Here is a 15,582-nt window from a genome sequence, read left to right as displayed (position 1 = left end):
ATTCAGCATCCATATTTAACCTTTGTTTTATAGACATATTAACAGTACCAGTTACAATTAACCTCCTTAGTTTCAGAAGCTACTCATTATAAAAAATCAGGATAAATCTTGCATCAGATCCATGTAGGCATAGAAATGCGTGTAAAATACCAAACATTGTATTTTGTTGTTAAAACGTCACATTCCTTCATAAAACTATGGCCATTGCAGTGTTAGAAGGCCACCTGTCTTCTCCCAAAACACTGAACCACCACATACTATTTTAGGGGAGCCGGTAAGATTAGAAGTTCAATCAGTTCAAACACAAGCTGTTTCCCTGCTGATGTCATGCCAAGCAACCACACAGTCAGACCATGACTCAAATCCACTAGGATCAAGAAGCATCTTTACACAAAACATTTTCAGGGCTACTACTCGGTTTGGGCAGGTGAGCAGTGGAAGCTCAGTAAAGTGCCAAAGTATGAGTAAGCAAATTCTCACCGCTTACCTTGCAGTGAGAAGTCCTGGGCTCATCCATTCTAATTTTCACACCACCTGATGGGAAAAACAAAGGAAGCACTGGAGTTAAAATAGATGCATAAACACTTTCACTTCATCTTCTCCTCCTTCCCCACAGTTGGCTCTGTGCAAGGGAGCCCTTGACTCTGGGTGGTGGTGTCCCTTGTCCCTGGCCTGCACCGAGGAAGAGAGGGGATCTATTCACATGGTCACTTTAAGCCCTGTCAGGTAGGAAAGCTTTAGCATCTTCAGATGCAGGAGATAAGGGGATACTTTTGGCAGCGGAAGATTCATGTCCAGCACTGCATACAGCACTCCGGCTGATCTGGGAGTGGGCAGGGACTGGGAAAAGTCCACCCAGTACCATGTTGGACAGGTTTCAAAGTGTCAACCTGCTTTACAAAATACCTTCCTTTGAGACCTTTGAGTTAAAATTGCCCAGGGCTTCATAATGGAAGCACTTCCAAGTATTTAATAGTTTCTGCCTTAAGAAGGTTAAGGTGCATGATATCCTGAACCTTGAGACCATGATACCATTTTGGCCAAAAAGGTCACATGGGAAGGGAATAGATCATGTGGCGACAAAAATTAACTCTCAGGTTACTTTGAGAAAGGATAAGGCTAAACGAATAGCTTTTAATTTTCCTAGGCTTAGCTCTGACCAGCTGCACTACATCTGCCAGGACGAGTTGAAGGTTTACTTAAAATTAAATCTACCTCTCACATTTTAATTATCAGTAATCTAATGAGTGAGCCCTGTTAGCAATTTTTGAGTCTTTCAACCACGCAGATTCTTTGTTAGAGCAAGATGATTACCTGGCATAAGGCAGCATCATGCTGAAGAAACAGACAAAAAAAACATTCTACTAACGTGTTTATTATCTGAACTAAATTCACATATTCATTTACATAGATCTCCAACTAGGTTTATAGTATCCTATTCCTTTAGTTAAGCATTGATTTATTTCTACCACATTTGTGTGTACAAAATGACTATACAAATCTCTTGTTAAAATCGTTAATGTGTAGAATCTTACAAACAGCTTAAGACAATACATCATCTATGTCTTAACACATTTAGACTTCACGACACTTGGGTGCTTTTTACCCAGTTAAGAAAAATAAGATTATTTTTTCAGTCAAAAGCTAATTTTTATTACATCAATAAGCAAAGCATCTAGGCTAGGTCTCAGGGTCCCATTTCTTTTCCCTTAAGCCATCACTATTAGAAAACAAACCAACCAACCAAGTCACACACACATATGTTGCTTAAAAATAAAAACTCCTCAGATCCAGTCAAAGAACTGCTAGTCAGCACTTTCCCCTCTATGATTCACACGGAGATCTGTAATATTTCAGGTAACTGAACTAAACTCCTCACTTATTTTCATAGAATAACTCCATATAACATCATACTCAGCTCTTCTCTTGCTATTTTCTGTCCTTCCCCTTGCACCGTTCTCAGGCAGCCCTCCATGTTCTGAGTCCCAAGTTTTGACTCTGCCTCACGTATAAAAGTGAAGGTCACAAGGGGGTGTCTGCCAGTTTCCTGCCTTCTTTATAGAAAAACCTGTGTCCGTGTTCTTTTGCATGGACTTTAATATCCTAACTTTGATGAACTTCAGAGGAAAAAAAAAGGTCCAGTGTCAACCATCATATGTAGAAGAACTAGAATTCCCTGATAAAAGCAATATTCTACAGACAGTCTTGGAATGAGTTTGTATCTCATGGGATTCTTGTGTGGTAATTAAAATCCCCGTGAAGGAACATACTCAGTAGAATGTTACTTGATTAATCTTTGCGGTTCCACAGAGGAACAGAAAAGTACCCAGAAGTCATTATTTTGTTATTGCATAACTTTTTTTTATGTGTATGTAGCCCTACCAATTTAAACCCTCACATGCTGTTTAAAGCACTTGTAAGCATTTCGGTCTAGTTATTGTGAAAGATCCAAATTCTGCTTTTATGTGTTAATGTTTGGGGGTTTTTTTAAAGGACAGAGACATCAGGCACAAGAAGAAACAGACTAAGTTGTTCCTTTCTTCTGTTAAAAAAAGATAAATAGTTCTGATAAAATATTTCCTTAAGAATACAATTAGCAAAAGTAATCCCTGGTGCATAATGACCAGACAGAAAAAATCCAGGTTAGTCTTTTTTTTCTTAATTTATAATAATTTGTGACAGAAAAGCAACCTAAGAGTAAGATCTTTAATTCAGAAAATAGGTAATTCACTTCTCAAATGCTACAAAAGCAGACTTTGAGAATTAAGATCTTAGTACAAGTTATAAGGTCACAAAAATTCAGTCCCTTTGAAGCAAATCGATTATGTAGCACATAAGAGAAATTTCAAACAATCGTTATGGCAGTATATTTAACAGTGAGAGAGTTTTATATGGCCATAAAAATGATGGCTATTGATTTCAGAGAGAATTCTCTCTGGTCCAGAGTAATATCCTCTTTTATAACTGTATAATTTAATTAGGTGTTTTAGAAGTAACTGTTAGCAATTTTGAGCACACAAAAACCTATCCCCTGCCCCCATCAATCACTATCATATGTTAAGAAATCGACCTTAGATTACAGAAAATAAACCTTTTTTTTTTTTTGGCAACTTCTTGATTTTTGTAGAAAACTGATTTAAAAAAACCCAAACCTTATGGTTCTTGGGGAAATTGAGTTCAAATTCAGCCTCTTGCGAATGTAACTTAGGCTAGCAGAGCTACCTTATCTTAGAGTTACCAGTGCCTCCTTTATTAATTTATTTTTAATTTTGAAGCCAAATTTAAAGAAGAGCAATTATGTTACTCCTCTGTTCTTTTCCAGAGAAAAGATATATTGTGGAAAATTACCAGTACTTGGTATCACAATATCCTAGCAATGAGGCATTACAAAGTAGGGTAAAGGTTAATCATGCATTTTACATTTATTTGTAGCTTTCCTTTAGAAGAACAATAAGTGGAAATAGAATAAATATTCACCACCAGGAAATTTGTTAGCTGGTTTTGAAACCACACTGAGAAGTGGTAGAAAGACTAATGGCCATATTACAACTTTTACGAACCAGAGGAAAACTATGTTCTTGGAGTATTGTGTAATGGTGTAACAGACACGTTTGTCTGGACCTCAGAGTGTGTCAGATTGCAAGTGATTTTCATTATCTGAAGTTGAAATGTACTGTTATAAAATCATAATAACCTACAGTTATACAAACACACCTGGGTTTAAAGCACAATCAATACAGGATGCCTGGAAATTAGAGTAGCACCTTTAGAAATGATAAGGGGAATTGGAGTTGAGTTTAAACCAAAGGCTTATCAAGGTTGATAAGCCAGGTGTAACCTCGAATGAAACTTGCACCTCTCTGCCCTTGTAGCTCAGGAGCCATAAGGAACTGTACAGTAAGGGTACTTCAACCCTTGAAGAGGCTGAGCAGTGAGGTTTACACACCTGAGGGACAGGATGCCATCCAGAGGGACCTGGACAAGCTCAAGAAGTGGGCCCGTGTGAACCTCATGAAGTTCAACAAGGCCAAGTGCAAGGTCCTGCACCTGGATTGGGGCAACCCCTGTTATCTTACAGGCTGGGGGATGGAGGGATGGAGAGCAGTCCTGTGGAGAAGGACTTGGGGGTACTGGTGGATGAAAAGCTGGAGAGGAGTCAGCCGTGTGCACTCGTAGCCCAGAAAGCCAACCGTATCCTGGGCTGCAACAAAAGCAGTGTGGCAAGCAGAGTGAGGGAGGGGATTCTGCCCCTCTGCTCTGTTGAGACCCCACCTGGAGTACTGTGTCCAGCTCTGGGCTCCTCAGCACAGGAAAGTCATGAACCTGTTGGATCGGGTCCAGAGTAGGGTCACAAAAATGATCAGAGGGATAGGAAACTTTTCCTATGAAGAAAGGCTAAGGGAGTCGGGGTTGTTCAGCCTGGAGAAGAAAAGGCTCTGGAGAGAGACTTTATTGCGGCCTTTCAGTACCTAAAGGGGACTTGAAAGATGGGGTCAGACTTTTTAGTAGGGCCTGTTGCAATAGAACAAGGGGTGTAACAGTTTTAAACTAAAAGAGGGTAGATTTAGATGAGATAAGGAAGATATTTATTACTGTGAGGGTGGTGAAACCCTGGCCCAGGTTGCCCAGGGAGGTGGGAGATGCCCCATCCCTATGAACATTCAACGTCAGGTTGGTCAGGGCTCTGAGCAACCTGATCTAGCTGAAGATGTCCCTGCTCACTGCAGGGGGGTTGGACTAGATGGCCTCTAACGGTCCCTTCCAGACCAAACCATTCCATGATTCTATAATTATGATGGTAAAGACTGTAGTGAACAATTTAACCTTCTTCTGCAGATATTGGAGGACAACTGCAGAATATATGGAAAAATAGTTTTATCTAGTTCATGAGTGTTTTTCTTTCTCCCATTAGAATGCTGTGTTGCTATTAAGAGCTATTGACGAGATACTGTCTTGCTTTCTATTTGTTATAAACACAAAACCCTCTTTATTTCTTTCCCTGTTTTTCAGCTGAGCTGCACCAAGTGACATATCAGAAACATCTAGTGACCTCCACTTGGATGCTTCACACATGACTTAAGCCAGCGGAGCAAGATGGCAGTAGCAATTATGAGCACTGATCACACTTGCCTACAGGTAAAATTAAGACTTCCTGCTCTAAAACGCTGCTCATAACTTCAAAGAAAAAGAAAAAAAAGTCATGTTGAAGTTTGCCATCCCAGGCGTCCATATCTTGCTGAATTCTTTGCTTCCTGTTTTTTCAAGCTCAGCAAAAATAGCCTCAGACCTCCTCTGAGAAGGAGACACAGTAGACCCCACATGCTCTGTGCTCTTCCTGATATTCCCAGGCCTAAGGGAGCTGTTGGGGACACTCTGACAATGATTTGGAAGAGAAAAGTAAATGCAGAAAGCGTAGGACAAGGTGGTAGCAAGGTAGGATGGAAGCAACAGCAGAACAGCACAAAATCAATGTAAACAGAAAATGTAAGTGGGGTTGGGGTCATTTAAATACAAACTGAGAGAATAAGAAAAAAATTTTCAAGTTTATCCAAGGTGTGACTAGCACTATGAAGGGGGAAAACAAAAAAAACCACCAACAACTTTCAGGAGGTTAAGTATACAAAGGGAAGGCTAACAGGCTCATGGAAGGAACACACACCCATGTTCATAAACTGAAATTCAACTCCAGTGTCCATATCTCTTGAAGCAGCTAAGAAAGCAGGGTTGACCAACTTTTGCCCTTGACATGTTTTCATTTACCTACCTATATTGTGCAACACCAAACCTATTCTCAGCATATCCTTCATTTGCTTCGCTAGCACTGAAATGATAAACACCTCTTAATGATAGATGTGGAAACACAGAAGACAAATTGCCTCAATACTAGAAAATCGTTCATCCTCTATCAGATCTGTATCCTTGAATCTTGCTGAGCTTCTGCGATATGCAGCTCAAAGCAAGATCAGAAAATAGTTTCCAAGTTACAACAGTTATATAGACTATTCTGTTAGGCAATCATAAACAGCAGAAATGTAAGTATTTTTAAATATCTATTTTAGCTTGCTCCATCTTATCAATCTGCTGACAAAAATCAAGAGACGTTTAGAATTTATCGTGTCAACATCAGTTCTTCTCGGGAGCCTCTTTCACAAGAAAGCTGCTGTCTCTCTCCAGGTTTCCCAGGCCATCAGTCAGCATGTGAAACCCACTAATGAAGGCCAAGCCCTCATCCTCTTCTCACAATTGCCTAACCTGCGGTTTCTTCCAGATGCAGTTGAAGTGTGAAAGTTGTTCTCACCACAGATGGAAAGGCTCAGGTTCTGCCAGTGACCTTTTTTTAAGGCTCACCTGGACCCCAGGTAATGGCTTGTCTCATGTTCTTTTTTTTTTTTATAAAACAATTAGAAAACCTCAGCCAAAAGAATGTTAAAAGCATCGTCAAACACTCAAAAGCGAAGAAACTTGAAATTCAACATGAACCTTTAAACAAAGGTTACTCATGCAAATTTAAAAAAATTTAAAATGTACCTCTACAAGGTACATACACCTGGGTACTGCTTATCTTTCACAGGACTGGTGCCTTTTCCAGGGCACTGAAACAATGCTGCAGGAATTACCCCGGCTTCTGTGGGCACAACACTAGTGACAAAGGACTCTACATCAGTTGTTGAGGTAAGTACAAAGGTGCAGAGTGTGGAGGCAGAGGTGATCTAGGCTTGATTAGATCCAGGAGCATCTTAGACTAACACGGATATTGCTCACGGTCCCTATCTAATCTCAAGGCACCTATTCATCCACTGACGCAGCTGTTAGCCTTGCTGCAACGTCAGGACGCTGGCCTTACACCACGAGGATGATGTGACTGCACCTATTTGTTTGAACTGGAGCACAGCCTGAAACTCCTTTCCTAAAATGCTCCATTAGATAGAAACAACTCTCAGCTGAGAATAACTTGAAAGTGCACGGCAATGCTCCTCCATGCCTTGAGGCCTCTGTACTTAGAGGACTGGTTTAGAGCAGCTTTTTCCTTCACTGAAAGGTCATCGTTCTGTTGGATAAAACAGTACTACTTACGTGGTACTGTAAAACTGTTATTTATGATATATAAAGTTCCCCCTGGAGTATTCTGTAGGTTAGCTAAGTATGTGCTTCTGTGGCTGTTACCTCTACAGATGCTGCAAATGTACCATTGTCTTTCAGCTTTGCTGCTACAATTATGAGATTCTATTTAGTTACAAATATCAATTATTATCACTGATAAGTCCTCAGTCTGTAATAAAAGTGATGACGGTGCTTCTGGTGGATATAATATTTCAGATGAGCTCCTTTTTCACCTTAGCTAATCTTCAGTGACATTTACAATTTAACATTTACACAGCAGTTCTGTAGAAACAGTAGGTATTTCAAATACGTATTGAGAAATTGCTTTGTTCTGCTCCAGCAATGTTTTTAAACACATGAAAGTGTTTCTACAAATCAAGAAAGTACCCTCGAAATATTTTCATCACATTTTAAGTGCTTACCTCTTGAAGAAAATCACCCGCCATGATTTGAGTTAAAGTTCATGAAATTTCTATTCATATGCAAATTCACGTCATACTACATGCTCTTTGTATTTCCTGCAGGTAACAACATTAACCTCAAGTTACATGCCCTATAAATGAGACCGTTTAAAGAGTCTTCCTTATTTCATATTGGAGCTGCTAGGTAAGTTGGACATCTTTAACAGGGTTTCTGTTTTAATTGTATTGAATCCTCTTAAACTGTATCACAAACCTTTCGTTTTAGTTTTTTACGTTTCTTTGTGTCTCAGCATTTTTATTAAAACTTTCACCTACTTTTACAAAGGGTGTCACATCAGGGCAAGACGCTTTAAAGGATGGATGACATAATGGAAGAATAAGCCTTAACAATTGTTTCACTCTAAATCACTTGATAAAGACAGTGTGTCCTAATTTGTCTTAACCTGGCTTTCTCTTACTAAAGCAGGCATGTGTCTATGGCTCCCCTATAAAATTAAGACAAACTATAGCTTTTTGCATGGGAAAAATGGTATACATCTGCTATTAAAAAAAAAAAAAGAGCTTTGAAGGGGATGTTACATATTTTTGCTCTGTAGCTTAAACTCTTAAGTAGACTAACAGACTGAGTGTCCTGGTAAAAGACACATTTTAATTATTTGAAATAATCTAACTTTGCAGCTACACCAGTGACATTCAGGTCACTGAGGGCAAAAGCTTAAGGTACATAAAACTTCAAACCCAGAAAGCAAAATTCTGAAACGTTGCCTCTTTGTTTTTTAAATGCAGGACTCTACACTGGAAAGTATTTAGTCTGGTTTACATTCGGTTTTAAAGAATGGTGTCTCCACAGTTGTTCCACAAAGTCTTAGGAGTAGCTTTTTTGCTGCTCCTGCACTGTGCTCAGGGTAAAGCAGCAAGAATTCCTCCGCTGCCTGGTTTTGTGGACTTGCCTGAAGATGGGGTAGATGAAGCTTTATACCGGGTACATGCAGTTACCACTTCCATTTTTATCTAGATGTACTGTTGTGTTCCATCATTACGCTTTGTAAACTCAGCGCTACGCTTTATAATCAGAGGGGGGTTCTACCTGATAGAAAATACACAGAGCTTTATTAATTCCTTGTATGAAGTAAGATGTTTAAATATCTCCTAGTAATGACGCAATGGTTCAATACAGAGAAGAGGACATTTTTTCATAACACAGGGCACAAGAAGCGTGTTGCTAGGTGTTAGGTTGGAGCTGCAAGCAAGTGCTTGGACAGCCTGAAGGATTCTGTCAGCAATCCCTAGACACAGTTAAAGATCAACAAAGCCTACTGCCCAAGTGCCAGTGTTTTGCCAGGACTGGCTCAATCGCCTACAGAGTGAAGACTAACTCAGTTTGCTAACTCAAGTTTTCCATAAGCATCACTGCTCTGCAGGTAGTTTCCAGGAAGGTATTCCCTATCCATACAAAAATCAATGTGTGAAAAGGTCCCCTGTTTCAAACACAGCAGTAAACTAGAACTGGTCAAACATTTCAAAAGTTCATATTAATTTCATAGGATTACCTCTGCCTTGAAAGCCAAGATTCAAACTGTAACGCAAAGTGCACAATAGCAGGTTTTGTTCATAGGTTTCCTACCGCTGGCTGATAACGAAATGGAAGACATTACCTGTCTGTTAGAACATCGGATTTCCAGGCTTGAAGGAGGTAATTTATCTGCCTTTACTTTCTGCTGCAGCCAGATTAGTGAGAAGAAACGAGATGAACAACAAAATGGTTTCTTAGGAAAAAGCAGAATTTTCTGCTGGTTTATTGCATTCCATTTATATTTTGTTCCCTGGTAGATAGGAGAGTGATAACCCTCCAATGGGAGGGAGGCAATTAGTTTTTCTTAATTAATTTTCTTAACTAAGGGAGACACCTCAGTAACAGCTCTGAAGTATGGGTGCAAGCAAGTCAGAAATTTATCAGATTAAAATGCCTGCCTATGCAGAAGTGCTCCATGGGCACCTCGTGCTCCCAACAAACATATAAACTAAACACTAAATCCAAACCAAAACAATTACAACCAGATCACATCGAAGATCCTGCTCACTCAAGGACTGACATATACTCTTGTATATGGCAAATCATCTCCAAGAGCTTGAAGAGAACAGAGAGACTTAAAGGAAATAATATACTTTGTCCAAATGTAGAATTGCTTATTTCCTTCCCTCCTCTTTAACTTCTTTTGTGCTTCTCCTATTTGTCTGTATATTTACGTGTTTCTTCCCTTCCCCCCCCCTTTCAGATTTCTTCTAGTTTTTTGGGGTTGCCTTTTTTCGTTCCTTTTTCATCTGTGATTTCAAGTTTTTTCTCTCCTTTAACCTTTTCCTGGGTTTTATCTAAAATTATGGAGAAAAATAGCAGGAATTACAATTGGCAAAGTGACCACAAAGCAATGTATGAAAGTTTAACGGTTTTCACCTCATCTTACAGTCCTCCACTTGGAAAAGAAGATAACAGCATCTGGAGGAAAAATATTTGCTAGCAACGGGGGAAAAAGCAGATTTCCATACTATATTGACAAAATACAGAGAGGTTGGAGGGTCTATTGCCACTCCAAGGAACCCGGGTGAGAATGATGCCATTCTGTACTTTGTGAAAAATTTTAAAACATACACCTACCTGGGGATGAAGGAATCTATAGTCCCAAGCAAATTCCACTTCCTGGATGGTACACAACTCAGCTACACTAATTGGCATTTAAATGAACCTTCTGGCAGAGGGGAAGAGAAATGTGTGGAGATGTACACCTATGGCACTTGGAATGACAAAAAGTGCAACCAGAACCACCTTATTGTCTGTCAGTTTTAGTGCTTCCCCCCGCTGCTGTCCAGCAGACCCCCGGGGTCACCCTTTTCTACCCCTTGTGACTTCATTTGTAGCTAGTGAACTCAGATATTGCAGCAGGGAAAACAAAATTCGCTCTTCCCCAGCCTGATCTGTCTCTTAAACAAATGCCAACCATAAAGAGGAAATTCCTTATTACGAGAGCAGTGGCCATTTTGTCCATTCTGCTACACGTTGGGCACGGAGTTTCTTGATGGGACTGCCTACGGGTTCCGCTGCCCTGGTAAATTACAAGAGCAGCAAAATCAGGTTTCTTGGGTACATACCTGAAGTCACTTGTGGCCACATGATCTTCCAGCACCCCTTTATCCATGAGCCTCAGTTGTGTGTATTTTGATCCTTTCTATAAGTTTCCCTCACTAAACCTACCTGTACAGACACTCCTGCTACCACTGCTCTTGCTCAGCCTGTGTTTCTCTGGCCACCTTCACCTCTGACAGATCAACTGAAAGAAGAAACAAGCAGTGCTGCTAGGGTGACACGGAGCTATGAGCACGAGGGGGACTCACCTACCTTACCTTCCCCACAAGAAAGCTTGAGTCAGCAGGTCTTTAACCTTCATATACCCAAAAAGTGGTGGCCAGAAGCCAAATGTCCTGAGCCCCTCCGGCAACTCCTAATCTCTTTCCTGACTCAAAGTGGGAGCAGCACAAGAAGCTCAAGTTCCCGTGCCACGTGGGGTGTGTGTGGAAGAAAACACGCAAAGGCTGAAAAGTTACAGTGCCCATGTGGTTTGGGGAGACCAGTAAAGCCACGACAAGGTCAATTTCTTTGAGCTAGAGAGATTCAGATACAGCTGATTTGTGGGCACCAGAGCTGCTTGGCAAAACCCAGTTGCGATTTCCATGGGGCTAAGCTTGGTGGATGCCTACGTTTCCGAAGCAGCCCATATTCTGTACTCATTGCAAAAGCTGCTCAGAGCCTGCGTCCTCAAGTTAGAGGATTGTTTAAGACAAAGCTTTCCTAACAACTTTGTTACTGGGGTCCAGTCACCTACTGAGGTTGAGTATTCCCAAGGTTAGATGCACAGTTGTGCAGTGCAAGAGGCACATCCAGAGATGCCTATGACTTTTTTCCTTCTTCTGGGGCAGTTGAAGTCAACATAGCTTAGCCAATGCAGGCTCCGCATAGTCTGCATGTCACAGTACAAAGGCTGGCTGCGCATCCAGGCATGCTGCCATATACGCTGAGCCAAATGCCTGGCTGTCGGTAACAGCCACTCGTTTGAGCTTTGTTAGTTCCAGCCTGGCCATGGACAGCTGAGCAAGGAAACATCCAGCTCTAGAGCCAGACCAGCTCCTCTCACCCTCTGTGTGACAAGGAGACAGAACAGTCAAACTATGAAGGTAAGTGGGGAGGGAAGGCATGCTCACAGCTGCTGTGAATGCACAGGGCAGCGAAGGGGCTGCTTGGAGCTGTGCGTGTCACTGTAATTCCAGAGCAGCCACTAGCTGTGCACGACATTCCTGAGCTGGCTTAAATTCAGTTACTCAAATATTTTAAGTACACATTCGCACCACCTGCTCCAGGACAGGGCATGGATCTTCCTGGCCTCCGTTCAGCCCTCTGCTCGATGTCACGGCCTGTGAATCATTCTTGCTATTAGTCTCTGCAAACTAACCAATTAATCTTACAGGTATTTACTTAGGATGATTAATGCAACAGGGCTAACATCAATCCAAGACACCTTTCTGCTTGAACAGTTTGGTGCCTGCAGGTGGTCTGCCTCCACAGATTATTTATTTATTCACTCCAGCAATATTAAAATCTTTCATCACAATAATGCATATTAAATAGGACCATGTTTCCCTGTTCCAGGAGCAATAAGTTATCCCAACATATGCAAAGAGAAAAGTTTTGTGAGCAAAGTCCTCAGTTTACCCAACACATCTGTTCAGCACATAAGGAGATCTACAAGCTGTTAACTAATGCCCTGTTTCTGGACAACGTAACCAAAATTTAAACTACTGAATCCTATATCATGTAACGCCTAGGCAGACTGTTGTGTTGCTATGTTAACCCAAGTGAAACAGGTATGTAGAGAGGAAATGAGGACTCAGGAGTCCATAGGCACAGTTTCACTTTCACACGCTATTCTTACTCTTACTCACAAATGTTTTACAGCTCACCAGTATCTGCCTGCACCCATCAGCTCACCCACCCACAGCCTTCAGCCTTCCGTGACTCCTGTTGTGAAACTAACTCTGCCACGAGCACGAGGAAACAGCAACACAGGCACTGTAGTTTTCCCGCCATTGTATTCCAATAAAATTTAGGACGTTTACAATGATTAACATCAGCCCAAGAATGAAGTTGGACCCCCCCAAAACATTTAAAACCATAGTAAATTTTTTGGTTTTCTCCTGCTTATCTCCAGGTGGCTGCCTTCAGTGTCAGGCTAATGACTATGTGCCACGGCAGAAATGTTCCCCCACCCACCGTGTCTGGGCATTTTCCTCTGTGGACTGCCAGGGAAGAAGGAAAAGGACTTAGCGTGTTAATCCACAGCTACAGATACCAGCCCTGTTCGGACACAGTATCTACTTGTGGTACTAGATGAGGACCTAAAACCCCAAATGAAGCACATATTTCTCATCCTGCCTGAAGCCACTCCATCCCGCAACCCTGCTGACAGCAGGCAAGTCTGGAAACAGCAGCCTTGGCCTGAAAAAGCACATTGGTTTGGCATTTGGGCACCTAATCTATTTCCTAAAGCTGAACGGGCAGCACAGCATCGTCTGATTTGTAGAAGGACAGGAGGAATCCCCAAGGCTGGCAAATTGTTACTTCAGAGTTATTTTCTGAGACGTCTATGACCTTCTTTTAAAAACCTAATCCACCATATGCTAACCTTAAATACTAGCTGTGCCTTTTAAGACTGCCACCATTCATCATGTATTTAGCAGTACTTCTTTGTGTACCACCAGGCTTGCTGACAAGACAAACTGTGTGATGTTCAGTTTTCAGCCAATGGAGAGAACCTCTTCCAAAGATGACAGTAATGACACTACCACCAGCACTAAGATGAAAATCTTATTTATCTTAAAAACCAGTGAAAAACAGGATAAGCAGATAACTTGGAACTTGGTTTTGGCCAGGTCGGTGAAGTAGCATCAAATATCAGGAGAGGTGAAAATCACACATCAGTTTGGAGGAAAAAGTGTTACCGATTCTGCTTTGTACAAAGGAAAACAAATATTTTTCCCCAAACAACTGTTAAAAAAATTGGTTTTAATTCCATAAAAATTATCCATCACAAATTATTCTTAAAAGTTATTTTCTCTGAAAATATGCTAGATCATATTCTCTGCATTTTGTAAGAGATAAAAAAAAACTATTGTCAGCTGGGTGACTTTGAGCTCTAAAGGGACATGCTTGAATTCTGAACTTTGGTTTCAGTAGGTTCAAACATATGCCCCGTTTGATACCTCCATTGTAGGACAGATATTTGCACAGACCTCGGTGTCCCCAGCAAAGGGTTTTTAAGCCAGGCTGCAGTTTGGCCTTCCCATCTTTCCTTGTCACCAGTCAAGCACTAGGTGCAGTACGGTGTGTAAGAGGGCATTTCTCCGTGACTGTGTAGTGCCACCGCCGCGGCGGCGGGCAGCAGAGCCAGAGCTGGCTTAGCAGAGCCAGCAGAGGGTTTCTATGTGCTTTTTACTCCATATACTGTAGCAGCCTGACTGTAGGTGTGATTTTTCAAATGTTTAAATAAAGCTCCGTTTGCAAGTAGTGGGTGGGTTGTTGAACATGCATAATTGCAAGAGTTGGGTGTACGAACCCCTTGGATCTGCAATAACCTTAGGGGTATCAGCCCTCATGCTCTGAAGGCTACATGCACTACTCATTAAATAGCTCACATTCTGACTAGTTATTATTATCAGATTATTCACTTCTGAGTAAGATTATTTACAAGGAAAGCCCAAGTGGTTTCCTGGAAAAAAAAAAAAGAAAGGGGCCCTCATTTTTCACAAGTGACTGTCTCCTAAAGCAGCTTGTGCATGTGTGAACAGCCAGCTATTGTTTTGCCGATCCTGAGCAAACTGTGGTCGAGGCAGAACTGCTTCATCCTTTCTTTGAAAAGATTGTGCCACTTTAAGAACACCAAGTGGGAGGTGACAGAGGCACCACTGTGCAAACGAGTGCCTGTGCACACTGCCTCTCTCACCTGAGCCTTGCACAGGTGAGGGGACACTGCCCTTCCCCTCCCTGGTTTGTCCGGCAGGTCGAACGCTGCCACTTCTAACACGAACTCCCTCCCCGACAGCAGAGGATGGACGCCCAGACAAAGTGAGATAAATCTCAAGGCTTACAAGACACCTTGGGGACGCCGAGAAGGTAAGAGTGGAGTGGGTGGAAAAGAGCTGAGTGGCTGCGGGACCACTCAAACTTTAGAGAAAGCCAGAAGTTATTTCAGGTAGTCGAGAAAGATGCAAACATTCAACTCAAATTCAACCATTTACTGACCTTCCTGCAAAAATAAGGGATAGCTAAATTATTTCTAATTTGGTTACAAGGCTGGCAGCAGGGAAGGGATGAAGAGGAAAACAGAGCAGCTATTCATGTAAACTATTTTTAGTTCACTAACATCAATATTTTGCTAAAAGGTTTTAGAGTTATGTCTGCAGGTGCACTGCATAAGGCAATCCTTTTCCTTCTAAAGTTAGACGGTCAGCTTGTATAGGTTTATTCAGAACTGTTTGAAGTCTAAATACTTCAGAACAGGAAAAGTCTATTTGACTTACAGGTGTAATTAACCCCTCTCTGCAATACACTCAGGAGTCTGAAAACTAACAAACATATGCCAGGAGCTCTAAGACAACACAAAAAGCCACCTTATTGGATGAACTAAAGTCAGAATTTACATGTCCAGAAAAAGTGATGTGTGTATACTTTAAACAACAGCAGAGAAACCTCTGTTGCTTTTTAAGTTTCATTGTAGTTACCTGCTTACTTTGGAAGTGAGGTGAAACATACTGCAACTAAAAGCATGATCAACAAAATCCCAGCAGGGTTGCTATACTACTTTTGTGTTATTAAATATGCTCTGTCTTCATCGTACCTTTCTTTTTAAGATCTCCCGTATTTGATACATCTGATTTCTGCATCCAAACATCATATTGCTTTTAAAGTTCTTTAAGCTAGATTTGTATCCTGTAGTGACTTTACTCACAGAAAGCA

The 15,582-nt window shown here is 41.3% G+C and overlaps 1 protein-coding gene across 1 annotated transcript; it reads left to right on the top strand.

The window, feature by feature from the left end:
* The first annotated feature begins 3,269 nt into the window (after positions 1-3,269).
* LOC142064528 (pulmonary surfactant-associated protein A-like) lies at positions 3,270-14,212 on the top strand. The gene is given in 10 exon segments (XM_075109612.1): positions 3,270-3,391; positions 3,873-5,136; positions 6,175-6,359; positions 6,572-6,672; positions 7,626-7,707; positions 8,310-8,484; positions 8,826-8,847; positions 9,139-9,216; positions 9,988-10,040; positions 10,042-14,212. Coding segments are annotated over 5 exon segments (603 nt in total). The 5' UTR covers positions 3,270-3,391; positions 3,873-5,136; positions 6,175-6,359; positions 6,572-6,672; positions 7,626-7,707; positions 8,310-8,358; the 3' UTR covers positions 10,366-14,212.
* Positions 14,213-15,582: the final 1,370 nt, after the last annotated feature.

The sequence above is a fragment of the Phalacrocorax aristotelis genome, chromosome 14 (genome assembly GCF_949628215.1).
Source record: "Phalacrocorax aristotelis chromosome 14, bGulAri2.1, whole genome shotgun sequence".
Lineage (NCBI taxonomy): Eukaryota > Metazoa > Chordata > Aves > Suliformes > Phalacrocoracidae > Phalacrocorax > Phalacrocorax aristotelis.
The sequence above is the reverse complement of the archived record's forward strand: the minus strand, read 5'-3'. Positions and strand labels throughout refer to the sequence as shown.